This window comes from Mizuhopecten yessoensis, unplaced genomic scaffold (genome assembly GCF_002113885.1).
Source record: "Mizuhopecten yessoensis strain PY_sf001 unplaced genomic scaffold, ASM211388v2 scaffold3331, whole genome shotgun sequence".
Lineage (NCBI taxonomy): Eukaryota > Metazoa > Mollusca > Bivalvia > Pectinida > Pectinidae > Mizuhopecten > Mizuhopecten yessoensis.
In genome coordinates this window covers 23651-39767 of record NW_018404991.1, presented here as the reverse complement: position 1 = coordinate 39767, position 16117 = coordinate 23651, and the positions used below count along the sequence as shown (strand labels likewise).

At 36.4% G+C, this 16117-nt stretch overlaps 1 protein-coding gene across 1 annotated transcript in view; it reads left to right on the top strand.

The window, feature by feature from the left end:
- LOC110447349 (probable G-protein coupled receptor 158) overlaps positions 1-15844 on the top strand; it is a 36345-nt gene extending 20501 nt beyond the window's left edge. Inside the window, exons 4-7 of the mRNA XM_021492969.1 lie at positions 1757-1895; positions 2697-2802; positions 12468-12647; positions 15499-15844. Of these exons, the coding sequence (XP_021348644.1) occupies positions 1757-1895; positions 2697-2802; positions 12468-12647; positions 15499-15828 (755 nt within the window). The 3' untranslated portion in view covers positions 15829-15844. The remainder of the gene's footprint in view (positions 1-1756; positions 1896-2696; positions 2803-12467; positions 12648-15498) is intronic.
- Positions 15845-16117: the final 273 nt, after the last annotated feature.

Sequence of the window (16117 nt, the reverse complement as noted above, 5' to 3'; positions counted from 1 at the left end):
TAGGTAGAAGAATTGATTATATATTGTAGATAAGTAGGAGAATGTATATTATGCTATTGATAGGTAGAAGAATTTATTATATACTGTTGTATTAATAGGAAAATGTATTATATACTGTAGAAAAGTAGGAGAATGAATTATATACAGAAGATAAGTAGTAGAATGTAATAGATACTGTAGATAAGTACGAGATGAATTGTATACAGAAGATAAGGAGGAGAATTTATTATATATAGAAGATAAGCAGTAGAATGTATTATAAACTGTAGATAAGTACGAGATGAATTGTATACAGAAGATAAGTAGGAGAATGTGTTTTATACTGTAGATAGATGGAATAATTGTTATGTACTGTAGATATGTACAAGAATGTATTACATACTATAGATAAGTACGAGAATGTATTTTATACTGTAGATAAGTAGGAGAATGTATTATATACGGAGGATAAGTGGGAGAATGTATTAGATACTATTATATAAGTAGAAGAATGAAGTATATACTGAGTTTTATACTGTAGATAAAGAGGAGAATGTATTATACACTCTAGATAACTATGAGAATTTATATTATACTGTAGATAACTTGGAGAATATATTATATACTGTAGATAAGTAGGAGAATACATAATTTAATGTAAATAAGTAAGAGAATGTATTATTTGCTGTAGTATAAATAGAAGAATGTATTGTATACTGTAGATATGGAGGAAAATGTATTATATACTGTAGATAAGTAGGAAAATGTATTATTAACTCACCTGGCCAAAGGGGCCAATTTAGCTCATGCCGTGGCGCGGCGTCCGTCGTCCGTTGGTCGGCGTCAAACGTTTACTTTAAACAACTTTTTCTTAATAACCAAAAGACCTAGAATGATGATATTTGACCACAAGCAAACTGGGATTGAGGGATACCGTGTTATTTTAAACGAATGACCTTCACTCATATTCAAGGTCACTTGGGTCAATTGTCTTAAAAAACCTTTAAACAATAACCAAAAGGACCAGTATGGTGATATTCGGTCAGTAGCATGCTGGGATGAAGGGCTGCCAAGGTTGTTCAAATAAATGACCTTCATTCATATTCAAGGCCACATGGGTCGATTGTCTTGAAACACTTTTTAGCGACTTCTTCTGAATAACCCAAATGTCCAGGGTGATGATATTGTGGCCATTAGCATGCTGGCATGAAGGGCTACCAAGTTTGTTTAAATGAATGATCTACACCCGTATTCAAGGTCACATGAGTCAAATATGTTGAAATCTTTAAACATTTTTTCTGAATAACCAAAAGGTCCAGGGTGATGATATTTGGCTACAGACATGCATGCATGAAAGGTTACCAAGTTCGTTCAAATGACACAGGTCAAAGGGGTCAAACATGTCAAAAACTTTAAAACGACGATGAAGGGCTATAAAAAATGTTCAACTAAATGTCCTTGCTTGACTTTCAAGGTTACGGGGGTCAAATGTGTTTAAATCTTTTAACAGGTTCTTTTGAATTACTTCGAGTCAAGACACTGATAGTTTACCTGTAGCTGTATTTTTATTCACGTATAAGGTTACAATTGTGAGATCAATACCAGGTGAGTGATGCAGGCCCATTGGGCCTATTGTATACTGTTATATAATTAGGAGAATGTACTATGTACTGTTTTATAAGAAGAAGATTATATATTTTACTGTAATATTTAGTAATATGATCGTAAGTTAGGGAAAGATGTGTACAATATTCAAAGATACTGTACGTTGTTTCAGCTGAGTTAACGTTCCTGTGTTTTGGGATATACATATGTTACAAAGTGAGAGCTGCGCCGTCCGATTATTCAGAGGGAACTTACATCTCAGCAGCCATCTGTTACGAAGCTGTTATTTCTTGTATATTCTATGTATTAAGGTAGGTACTCATTTACTTCTGTATCTTGTAAATAACGTAGGTCAAATAATGTTTTCAATAAAACGAAAAACAGTTAATAAACGTTTGTTTGTGGATGGAAAGGTCATTAGGAGCTTTATCAAAATAGTGAATTTCAATACGTTTGGGTCAACGGTTCCCCCAGAGGTGAGGGTAAAATTTAACCATAGTTTATTTAGGGAAATAACACTTTCAAGTATATTTTGTTTATTTTCAGCGGAAAGTAATTCAAAGTTAGCTAGACTTACAATTATCACGTGATAATAGTTTAATGGCATAGAAATTAAGATCCTCTCCATTAGGGCCTGAGGGGCGGACCGAAAAGTGTTGCTTATTTTTTAATTTCAAAATGTTCTTTCTCAGACCCAGATATGCTATAAATAAGTGTTAGTCATGGACAGAAAGGTCTTAAGGTACTTGATCAAACTTGTGCATTCATTACTCCGAGGTCACATATTCTATAAATTCTAATATGCTTTATATATACAAAAAGCTTATGTTATCATAATGTGGTTACTTTCAGTGGAACATATTTTAAACTTGGTTGGAAATCTATTTAAGTTATATCAATTTGATGCTAACGAAAGTTATACCCAACAACAGGTGATGAAACATGTTGAATGCAATATTTTTTCTCATGAATCTGAAACATAAATCAATCAAATTTGTTTTATTATCTAAAATATGTTTTGCCTTTCTCAACACATTATGTACTTAATTTGTATAACTACACTCCTACCTGAGCAGCCCTCTCGGTGTAATACTTGTGTGTTTTCTTTCCAGACATGTATACTGGTTAAATCTACACCCCGATTATCTGTTCCTAATGTATTTTGTTCGCTGTCAGATGACAGTCACAGTAACATTGCTACTCATATACGGTCCCAAGGTAAGTCTAATCTCATCCAAGTATATATACCATGCATTCCATAACCACCAGTGTCGCCTAGGTAGTTACTTTTATTATTATAATGTGTGTGTGTGTGTGTGTGTGAGGGTGTGGGTGTGTGTGTGTGTGATCATGATTTTACTTGTTATTTTTTTTCCATTAGTAAATTCTATTTGTATACAATACGATTAACCTTTCCAATCCTACCAAGTTTTTTAACAGTCTAATAGTCCAAAATAGATCTGTTTAACACATTTTTACGCTACCTTACACCGTTGTAGAACTGCCAAACACATTGTTACACTACCTTACACCGTTGTAGATCTGCTAAACACATTGTTACACTACCTTACACCGTTGTAGATCTGCTAAACACATTGTTAACTACCTTACACCGTTGTATATATGGTAAACACATTGTTACACTATCTTACACCGGTGTAGATCTGCTCAACACATTGTTACGCTACATTACACCGTTGTAGATCTGCTAAACACATTGTTACGCTACCTTACACCGTTGTAGAACTGCCAAACACATTGTTACACTACCTTACACCGTTGTAGATCTGCTAAACATAGTGTTACACTACCTTACATTGTTGTAGATCTGCTAAACACATTATTACTCTACCTTACACCGTTGTAGATCTGCTAAACACATTGTTACGCTACATTACACCGTTGTAGAACTGCTACACACATTGTTACACTACCTTACACCGTTATATCTGCTAAACACATTGTTACACTACCTTACACCGTTGTAGATCTGCTAAACACATTGTTACACTACCTTACATCGTTGTAGATCTGCTAAACACATTGTTACGCTAAATTACACCGTTGTAGATCTGCTAAACACATTGTTACGCTACACTACACCGTTGTAGATCTGCTAAACACATTGTTACGCTACACTACACCGTTGTAGATCTGCTAAACACATTGTTACACTACCTTACATCTTTGTAGATCTGCTAAACTCATTGTTCCACTACCTTACACCTTTGTAGATCAGCTCAACACATTATTACTCTACCTTACACCATTGTAGATCTGCTAAACACATTGTTACGCTACCTTACACCGTTGTGGATCTGCTAAACACATTGTTACACTACCTTACACCGTTGTAGATCTGCTAAACACATTGTTAGACTACCTTACACCGTTGTATATCTGCTAAACACATTGTTACGCTGCATTACAACGTTGTAGAATTGCAAAACATATTGTTACTTTACCTTACACCGTTTTAGATCTGCTAAACACATTGTTTCGCTACATTACACCGTTGTAGATCTGCTAAAAACATTGTTACACTACCTAAGACCGTTGAAGATCTGCTAAACACATTGTTACACTACCTTACATCGTTGTAGATCTGCTAAACACATTGTTACACTACTTTACACCATTGTAGATCTGCTATTCATATTGCTACACTACATAACACCGTTGTAGATCTGCTAAACATACTGTTACATTACCTTACACAGTTGTAGATCTGCTAAACACATTGTTAACTACCTCAAACCGTTGGAGATCTGATAAACACATTGTTACACTACCTTACACCGTTATATCTGCTAAACACATTGTTACACTACCTTACATCGTTGTAGATCTGCTAAACATACTGTCACATTACCTTACACAGTTGTAGATCTGCTAAACACATTGTTACAATACCTTACACCGTTGCAGATCTGCTAAACACATTGCTACGCTACATTGCACCGTTGTAGATCTGCTAAACACATTATTACACTACCTTACACCGTTGTAGATCTGGTAAACACATTGTTACGCTACCTTGCACCGTTGTAGATCTTCTAAACATATTGGTACGCTACCTTACACCGTTGGAGATCTGCTAAACACATTGTTACGCTACATTACACCGTTGTAGATCTGCTGAAAACATTGTTACACTACCTAAGACCGTTGTAGATCTGCTAAACACATTGCTACACTACCTTACATCGTTCTAGATCTGCTAAACACATTGTTACGCTCCCTTACACCGTTGTAGATCTGCTAAACACATTGCTACACTACCTTACATCGTTCTAGATCTGCTAAACACATTGTTACGCTACCTTACACCGTTGTGGATCTGCTAAACACATTGTTACACTACCTTACATTGTCGTAGATGTGCCAAACACATTATTACGCTACCTTATATCGTTGTAGATCTGCTAAACACATTGTTAAAATTCCTTACACCGTTGTAGATCTGCTAAACACATTATTACACTACTTTACCTCGTTGTAGATCTGCTAAACATACTGTTACATTACCTTACACAGTTGTAGATCCGCTAAACACATTGTTACGCTACCTTACACCGTTGTGGATCTGCTAAACACATTGTTACACTACTTTACACCATTGTAGATCTGCTATTCATATTGCTACACTACATAACACCATTGTAGATCTGCTAAACACACTGTTACACTATCTTACCTTTGTTACACTATCTTACACCGGTGTAGATCTGCTCAACACATTGTTACGCTACATTACACCGTTGTAGATCTGCTGAAAACATTGTTACACTACCTAAGACCGTTGTAGATCTGCTAAACACATTGCTACACTACCTTACATCGTTCTAGATCTGCTAAACACATTGTTACGCTACCTTGCCCCGTTGTAGATCTGCTAAACATATTGGAGATCTGCTATTCATATTGCTACACTACATAACACCGTTGTAGATCTGCTAAACACACTGTTACACTATCTTACATCGTTGTAGATCTGCTAAACATACTGTCACATTACCTTACACAGTTGTAGATCTGCTAAACACATTGTTATACTACATTACACCGTTGTAGATCTGCTAAAAACATTGTTACACTACCTAAGACCGTTGAAGATCTGCTAAACACATTGTTACAATACCTTACACCGTTGCAGATCTGCTAAACACATTGCTACGCTACATTGCACCGTTGTAGATCTGCTAAAAACATTGTTACACTACCTAAGACCGTTGTAGATCTGCTAAACACATTGGTACACTACCTGCTAAACACATTGTTACGCTACATTACACCGTTGTAGATCTGCTAAAAACATTGTTACACTACCTAAGACCGTTGTAGATCTGCTAAACACATTGTTACATTACCTTACACCGGTGTAGATCTGCTAAACACATTGTTACGCTACCTTGCACCGTTGTAGATCTGCTAAACATATTGGTACGCTACCTTACACCGTTGTAGATCTGCTAAACACATTGTTACGCTACCTTACACCGTTTGTATCTGCTAAACACATTTTTACACTACCTTACACCTTTGTAGATCTGCTTAACATATTGTTACGCTACCTTACACCATTGTAGATCTGCTAAACACATTATTACACTACCTTACACCGTTGTAGATCTGCTAATCACATTGGTACACTACATTACACCGTTGTAGATCTGCTAAACACATTGTTACACTACTGTAGATCTGCTAAAAACATTGGTACACTACCTTACCCCATTGTAGATCTGCTAACCACATTGTTAACTACCTAAAACCGTTGTAGATCTCATAAACACATTGTTACCCTACCTTACACCGTTATAGATCTGCTTAACATCGTTGAAGATCTGCTAAACACAGTGTTACGCTACCTTGTAGATCTGCTAACAACATTGTTACACTACTGTAGATCTGCTAAACCCATTGTTACACTACCTTAGACCGTTTTAGATCTGCTAAACACCTTGTTACGCTACCTTAAACCGTTGTAGATCTGATAAACACATTTTTACGCTACCTTACATCGTTTTAGATCTGCTTATCACATTGGTACACTGCATTACACCGTTGTAGAGCTGCTAAACACATTGCTACACTACCTTACATCTTTGTAGATCTGCTGAACATATTGTTACGCTCCCTTACACCATTGTACACATTGTTACGCTACGTTACACCGTTGTAGATCCGCTAAACACATTGTTAACTACATTAAACCGTTGTAGATCTCATAAACACATTGTTACTCTACCTTACACCGTTATAGATCTGCTTAACACATTGCTACACTACCTTACATCTTTGTAGATCTGCTTATCACAGTGTTACACTACATTACACCGTTGTTGATCTGCTAAACACACTGTTACACTATCTTACATCGTTGTAGTTCTGCTAAACACATTGATACACTACCTTACATCTTTGTAGATCTGCTTAACAAATTGTTACGCTACATAACACCGTTGTAGATCCGCTAAACACATTGTTCCGCTACCTTACACGGTTGTATATCTGCTAAACACAGTGTTACGCTACATTCCACCGTTGTAGATCTTCTAAACACATTGTTACCCTACCTTACACCGTTGTACATCTGCTAAACACATCGTTACGCTACCTTACGCCGTTGTAGATCTGCTTAACAAATTGTTACGCTACATAACACCGTTGTAGATCCGCTAAACACATTGTTCACTACATTACACCGCTGTAGATCTGCTAAAAACATTGGTACACTACATTATACCGTTGTAGATCTGTTAAACACATTGTTACTCTACCTTACACCGTTATAGATCTGCTTAACAAATTGTTACGCTACATGACATCGTTGAAGATCGGCTAAACACATTGTTGCGCTACCTTACACCGTCGTAGATCTGCTAAACCCATTGTTACACTACCTTACTGCTAAACACATTGGTACGCTTTATTACACTACCTTACCCCATTGTAGATCTGCTTAACACATTGTTACGCTACATTACATCGTTGAAGATCTGCTAAACACATTGTTAACTACCTTAAACCGTTGTAGATCTGATAAACACATTGTTACACTACCTTACATCGTTGTAGATCTGCTAAACACATTTTTACGCTACCTTACACCATTGTACACATTGTTACGCTACCTTACCGTTTGTATCTGCTAAACACATTGTTCACTACATATCTGCTAAACACATTGTTACACTAAATTACACCGTTGTAGATGGGCTAAACACATTATTACGCTACCTTAGACCGTTGTAGATCTGCTTAACCTATTGTTACGCTACCTTACACGGTTGTATATCTGCTAAACACCATTACATCGTTGTAGATCTGCTAAACACATTGTTAACTACCTAAAACCGTTGTAGATCTGATAAACACATTGTTACACTAAATTACACCGTTGTAGATCTGCTAAACACATTATTACGCTACCTTAGACCGTTGTAGATCTGCTAAACACATTGGTACACTACCTTACACCGTTATAGATCTGCTAAACACAGTGTTACGCTACGTTACACCGTTGTAGATCTGCTAAACACATTGTTACGCTACCTTACACCGTTGTATATCTGCTAAACACATTGTTACACTACCTTACACCGTACTACCTAAAACCGTTGTAGATCTGATAAACACATTGTTACACTAAATTACACCGTTGTAGATCTGCTAAACACATTGTTACGCTACCTTACACCGTTGTATATCTGCTAAACACATTGTTACACTACCTTACACCGTTGTAGATCTGCTAAACACATTGTTCACTACATTACACCGTTGAAGATCTGCTTAACACATTGGTACACCACCTTACGCCGTTGTAGATCTGCTAAACACATTGTTACACTACCTTCCCCCGTTGTAGATCTGCTAAACACATTGTTACGCTACCTTACACCGTTGTAGATCTGCTAAACACATTGTTACGCTACCTTGCACCGTTGTAGTTCTGCTAAACACATTGTTACGCTACCTTACACCGTTGTAGATCTGCTAAACACATTGTTACGCTACATTACACCGTTGAAGATCTGCTTAACACATTGGTACACCACCTTACACCGTTGTAGATCTGCTAAACACATTGTTACACTACCTTAGACCGTTGTAGATCTGCTTATCACATTGGTACACTACCTTACACCGGTGTAGATCTGCTAAACACATTGTTACGTTACCTTGCACCGTTGTAGATCTGCTAAACACATTGGTACGCTACCTTACACCGTTGTAGATCTGCTAAACACATTGTTACGCTACCTTACACCGTTGTAGATCTGCTAAACACATTGTTACGCTACCTTACACCGTTGTAGATCTGCTAAACACATTGTTACGCTACCTTACACCGTTGTAGATCTGCTAAACACATTGTTACGCTACCTTACACCGTTGTAGATCTGCTAAACACATTGTTACGCTACCTTACACCGTTGTAGATCTGCTAAACACATTGTTACGCTACCTTACACCGTTGTAGATCTGCTAAACACATTGTTACGCTACCTTACACCGTTGTAGATCTGCTAAACACATTGTTACGCTACCTTACACCGTTGTAGATCTGCTAAACACATTGTTACGCTACCTTACACCGTTGTAGATCTGCTAAACACATTGTTACGCTACCTTACACCGTTGTAGATCTGCTAAACACATTGTTACGCTACCTTACACCGTTGTAGATCTGCTAAACACATTGTTACGCTACCTTACACCGTTGTAGATCTGCTAAACACATTGTTACGCTACCTTACACCGTTGTAGATCTGCTAAACACATTGTTACGCTACCTTACACCGTTGTAGATCTGCTAAACACATTGTTACGCTACCTTACACCGTTGTAGATCTGCTAAACACATTGTTACGCTACCTTACACCGTTGTAGATCTGCTAAACACATTGTTACGCTACCTTACACCGTTGTAGATCTGCTAAACACATTGTTACGCTACCTTACACCGTTGTAGATCTGCTAAACACATTGTTACGCTACCTTACACCGTTGTAGATCTGCTAAACACATTGTTACGCTACCTTACACCGTTGTAGATCTGCTAAACACATTGTTACGCTACCTTACACCGTTGTAGATCTGCTAAACACATTGTTACGCTACCTTACACCGTTGTAGATCTGCTAAACACATTGTTACGCTACCTTACACCGTTGTAGATCTGCTAAACACATTGTTACGCTACCTTACACCGTTGTAGATCTGCTAAACACATTGTTACGCTACCTTACACCGTTGTAGATCTGCTAAACACATTGTTACGCTACCTTACACCGTTGTAGATCTGCTAAACACATTGTTACGCTACCTTACACCGTTGTAGATCTGCTAAACACATTGTTACGCTACCTTACACCGTTGTAGATCTGCTAAACACATTGTTACGCTACCTTACACCGTTGTAGATCTGCTAAACACATTGTTACGCTACCTTACACCGTTGTAGATCTGCTAAACACATTGTTACGCTACCTTACACCGTTGTAGATCTGCTAAACACATTGTTACGCTACCTTACACCGTTGTAGATCTGCTAAACACATTGTTACGCTACCTTACACCGTTGTAGATCTGCTAAACACATTGTTACGCTACCTTACACCGTTGTAGATCTGCTAAACACATTGTTACGCTACCTTACACCGTTGTAGATCTGCTAAACACATTGTTACGCTACCTTACACCGTTGTAGATCTGCTAAACACATTGTTACGCTACCTTACACCGTTGTAGATCTGCTAAACACATTGTTACGCTACCTTACACCGTTGTAGATCTGCTAAACACATTGTTACGCTACCTTACACCGTTGTAGATCTGCTAAACACATTGTTACGCTACCTTACACCGTTGTAGATCTGCTAAACACATTGTTACGCTACCTTACACCGTTGTAGATCTGCTAAACACATTGTTACGCTACCTTACACCGTTGTAGATCTGCTAAACACATTGTTACGCTACCTTACACCGTTGTAGATCTGCTAAACACATTGTTACGCTACCTTACACCGTTGTAGATCTGCTAAACACATTGTTACGCTACCTTACACCGTTGTAGATCTGCTAAACACATTGTTACGCTACCTTACACCGTTGTAGATCTGCTAAACACATTGTTACGCTACCTTACACCGTTGTAGATCTGCTAAACACATTGTTACGCTACATTACACCGTTGTAGATCTGCTAAACACATTGTTACACTACCTTACATCATTGTAGATCTGCTAAACACATTGTTACGCTACATAACACCGTTGTAGATCTGCTAAACACATTGTTACGCTACATAACACCGTTGTAGATCTGCTAAACACATTGTTACGCTACCTTACACCTTTGTAGATCTGCTAAACACATTGTTACACTACCTTACACCGTTGTGGATCTGCTAAACACATTGTTACACTACCTTACACCGTTGTAGATCTTCTAAACACATTGTTACGCTACCTTACAACGTTATATATATATGCTAAACACATTGTTACACTACCATACACCGTTGTAATTCTTGCTAACTCCATTGCAATACCTCGTGACTCCATATGGGTATTAAGGAAAAATGATTATATATATAGTTCTATGTATTGCAAGTTGTCAACTCATCTATACACAGTTAATATACTTGTCAAATTATCTACAAACAGAATTATTTGCATTTACTTCGGAAACCGCGTAAATAGTTCTTAACATGCCATAACACAGATATGTAAAAATTTCAGAAAACGAAGATTATAGTCGTTATTCTAACGCACACATTTTCACCTTTGGAGTTATTATCTGATTTTGTACCCTTGAGGGGTACATATGGAGAGAATATTTTAGATAATAATTGTTTATTTTTTTTTGATATTTTCCTTTCATTTGGAAAAATAAGTTTAGTGAAATATTTTTGATCTATTCACATATTCATGTATAAACAAAGCAAAAAACAATTCATACAAGATATCCTTGTTTGACTTTTAATGTAGGACACATTTATGTCAGTACTTTAACACATCGAACTGTTCTAACCTTGAATGAAAGCCAGTGTCAGTAATATTCACAAAATTGATAATCTTTTGCATTAACAACCTGCAGGCCAAATATCACGACCTAAAATTTGGGTTTTCAATTAAATAAAAGATATAGAAAAAAAAATGGATAAAACAATATTTGTTCACAGGTTTAAGCAGCTAAAGCCAGTTTAAACAGCGGATCGTCTCTAAAAACAATGTCATGATTTAACTAGTGTGATTTTTTATGTGACTTCTATCTTATAGGAGACACGGTAGTCTCGAGGTAGGAAGCCGGGCTCGTGACCGAAGGGTTGCGTGTTCGAGTCACGGTACGGCACTGTGTTGTATCTTTGAGTAAGATACTTGACTCCGCTTGTTCTAGTCTACTCAGCTGTAAATGAGTACGTGGTTGGGCAGCGCTAGAATTGTTGAATGTTAGCTGTTAGCGCCGAAATGGCAGCTCCGGCTGTATGCTCCCCAGTGAATTGAGAAAGATATTGGCTGGTTGCAAAGGCCCTATAACCACGGATAATACTTTGTGAACCGCTTTGAGACGACCTAAGAACTAGGTTGTGATAAAGCGGTATATAGGAACCTCCAATTATTATTAGTATTGGAATACGATTAACAAAACAAGATAAAATAACAAAAACTTCTGTATAAATCGGATGGATATTTCAAATATAACAATATCAAATTCAGGAAAAAAAAACAATAGCTATAGGTGGTTATATGATTGTTTCCGATAGTAATTGCATACTAATTTCATGTTAGTTAGGAGGAGATTAAAACAGAACTTTCGGGACAGGAATTGCTACAGATGCCTGTTTGATGCAGTTTTCTTTGTTTTAGCTTCTGTATGCGCACCGGCCGCCCGAGAACCATCATTTACGTAATAGGGCGTATTCCTCATCAGACGGACCGGACAGTATGGGGCCGGAGTCCATGAAACTTAACATCGGCGTCTCCTCCAACGGAGACGTAGACGTCGGGGAAATCAGCTTGGCGGACATGGATCCTGAGGATATACGTGTATGTTTTAGATAGCATTTAGGGATACTTTGTATATATACGTGCATGCAATATCGAGTCTGTTTGGAAAGAGTGTCTATCATAAGGACTTCTCAATGTTTTCTTTATATATATATATATATAGTAGATAATAAATAAATAAGTCCTTGCGAAGGAAAATATAGAATAAAAACAAATTTTTCAGATCGTCCGCTAGGCCTTTCTGCCTTCTAGGGCTTCTTCAGGCGGATTCTATGATGCATAGTATCATATGACATATATATATATATATATATAAATAAAACAAAAGACAGAGATAGTGTCTCTAGGCCTTTCTCGGGTTGATATATATATATATGTAATATCTAGTGTGTTTGGGAAGAGTGTACATTTGTATATATATATATGTAATATCTAGTGTGTTTGTGAAAAGTGTATAAACATATATGTAATATCTAGTGTGTTTTAGAAGAATGTATATGGGAAGAGTGTATATATAATATAAAAGGATTAAATGTTCATGTGAAGTAGGTAAGTATCAAAAAATTAAAGCTAACGACCGACTAAAAACAAGCTGCTTTCATCCTCCATAGGGCCCGTCCGTACGTCAACAATTTCTTTAAATGACTTCTTCTTAAATTTGACTGGAAGCATCCCTAGGTGGTGGGGATTCAAAATTGTACAAATGGTGGGGCTGACTCCCCATGGGACTGAGGGGCGGGGCCAAAAGGGGTCAATTTGGCTATATTGCTTTAAGCGACCTCCTCTCTGGAACTAATAAGTGGATATCAACCATATTTGAGTGGAAGCATCCCTAGGTGGTGGGGATTCAAATTTGTACAAATGGTGGGGCTGACCCTCCAGGGGACTGAGGGGCGGGGCCAAAAGGGGTCAATTTGGCAATATTGCTTTAAGCGACTTCTTCTCTGGAACTAATAAGTGGATATCAACCATATTTGACTGGAAGCATCCCTAGATGGTGGAGATTCAAAATTGTACAAATGGTTGGGCTGACCCACCCTTGCAGACCTAACCCCTGGGTCATAACTTTGAAACGGTTGCGATCCCCACCCCAAAACTATATATACAAATGCTGGGCAAAAAGAGACAAATGCAGTCACGATATTAGAATTGATCCCGGGGCGTTGAAGAAATGCAGTTTTTTTAGAACAGCAAACCGTTTAAAATGCTTCAACTCATGTCCAGTTCTGCAACGTACATGTATGGTGATGTATTCTCGTTTCATTCCAACGAATGGTGTCGGTGGGGGTCAACATTCAATTACTACTTCAATTTTTTTTTATTGTTTCGGCATTTGTATTTACATAAATATCAACAACAGGTGCATACATGATTATTCATTATTACTACTGATAATCGTTGTGGACCTCATTGCTGCAGGTTGAGTGACGGGGGTTTCCTAAAAAATGACAAAGAAATGTCACAGGCGAATCTTATTTTGAAAATCAATTATCATAGTGTATAGTGAATACAATTACTGTTATTTTGATACTGAATGTGTTATGTTGATATACACGAAGTAAACATAGTCACTGTGATACTTTTAACTAGAAAAATATGCAAAAGGTTCACAAAATTCAAAATATTCAACATTGTCAACTTGCCTATATATAGTAACAATGGTAGTCTATATTTTAAACTTCTTTAAAAACTTTCTATTTATGTATTCTGTCTACAGGATCATTTTTATGTAATATTAAAACCGGTAAAGTACTTTGGTACCATTCCAAACATGACCAATGCACAATATCACATAATCATGAAGATTTGATTTTTCTGTTTTTGTATCAAACCAAAACACTTTGTTATATTACGCATGGTTTTTTAAGTTATGTGCAGCAGTATTATCTCAAAAATATGTATTCTGCAAAAGTAATCTCTCCTCAGGAGAACTACTTCTGGTTGAGATTGTGTTATAATCAAAGATATATAGATATAAAAAAAAANAAAAAAAAAAAAAAAAAAAAAAAAAAAAAAAAAAAAAAAATAATCTTAATATAAAAACTAATATACACTTAATAATGATTTTATTTTGTCTTTTGCACATTCATTAAACAAAATATGAGGAAAATTACATCATTTTTTTTTAATTTTTAACTATAAACAAATAAAGCAAGGCAAAAATATCATTGTCTGACTTTCCAAAGTTTTTATTTTAGTACATTTGATTCTTGTGACCTTGAATGAAGACAATAATAATGATAAATTATAATAATAGTTTTAACTAAATAAAAAAAATGTTCTGTTGGGATTACCTATACATCAAGGAGATGTGAAAATAAAGTGTGTAAATAGGAGTTTCCTTCCCTTTTCAGGAGCAATGCAAATTCGTTCAAAATGGTATTTAATTGGCCGTTTTCTAATGACGTTACAATTGACAACAAGACTTCGCGCAAATTTGAATTAGTTATTTAACACAATTCTGCCGTTTTCTCTATTATTTGGTAAGATTTGCTTTAATAAATGGCATCAATTATGTAAGCCAATTAATTCCTTAGTGTATGTAGCAAAGATGGTCCAAAAATAACCACTTATTCTACCGTCGCTTCGTCCGTATTTGAACAAAAAATCTACAGTGTTGAATAACCTATTATGATTGGTTAATACCAAAAGTGATATTTTCACACAGTGTAAACATCGATTTTGATATCTGTCACAGTTCGAAGAAATCAGTTTTATCAATTTGACAGAATTCATTATCACATATATCATTTCTAGTATTTCACAAGTAAAAAACAATTTTACGGATTAGTTTTTTTGTGGAACACTAACCGTAGATAGAGTGTTGTTGGTGTATGTTATGTAGCTTTTGGAGGTATGTATATACAGAGATGTCTTTTATTTATTGCAGGCTGAATTGAAGCGTCTATACACACAGCTACAAATATATAAGACTCGGACAATGAGAAAAGAGAATCGACATATTTCTAAACGTAGGGGTGGGAGAAAGCAAACACATAGGCGTTTCTCGTTACAGCCATTTCACCATAAACACCGTCATCATCACGATCACGACCACGACCACGAGATGTCGAAAACACCCGAGGAATCAACGAATAGTGCCGAGGGAGTTCCGATGGGTTTCGAAAGTGGCACCGGAAATAAATGTGATGACGTTCATGAAAATGAGCAAAAGACCAGCGGCCAGTGTACAGTTACATTTAAAATGGGACACAAGTAGATAATATCACACAACAAGTACGATAAACCGTTTCTCATTAATGTTAATCACTATCCATCAGTAGTTTCTCCAATCATATGATGGATAATGTTAAATAAGAAAAAATGCGGATATTTTCTCTCGGGTTGTTTCAAATAACCATCATTTCATGGATATGATATTTTCTTCTGTTGTAGTGAGGTAGTATTATTTTGAAAATCCATCAAAATTTTAATATAGGATTTAGATGTATTAATTTAAAAACAACATTATAAAACGAGAATAATTTGCGTTATTTTATTACTCTCAT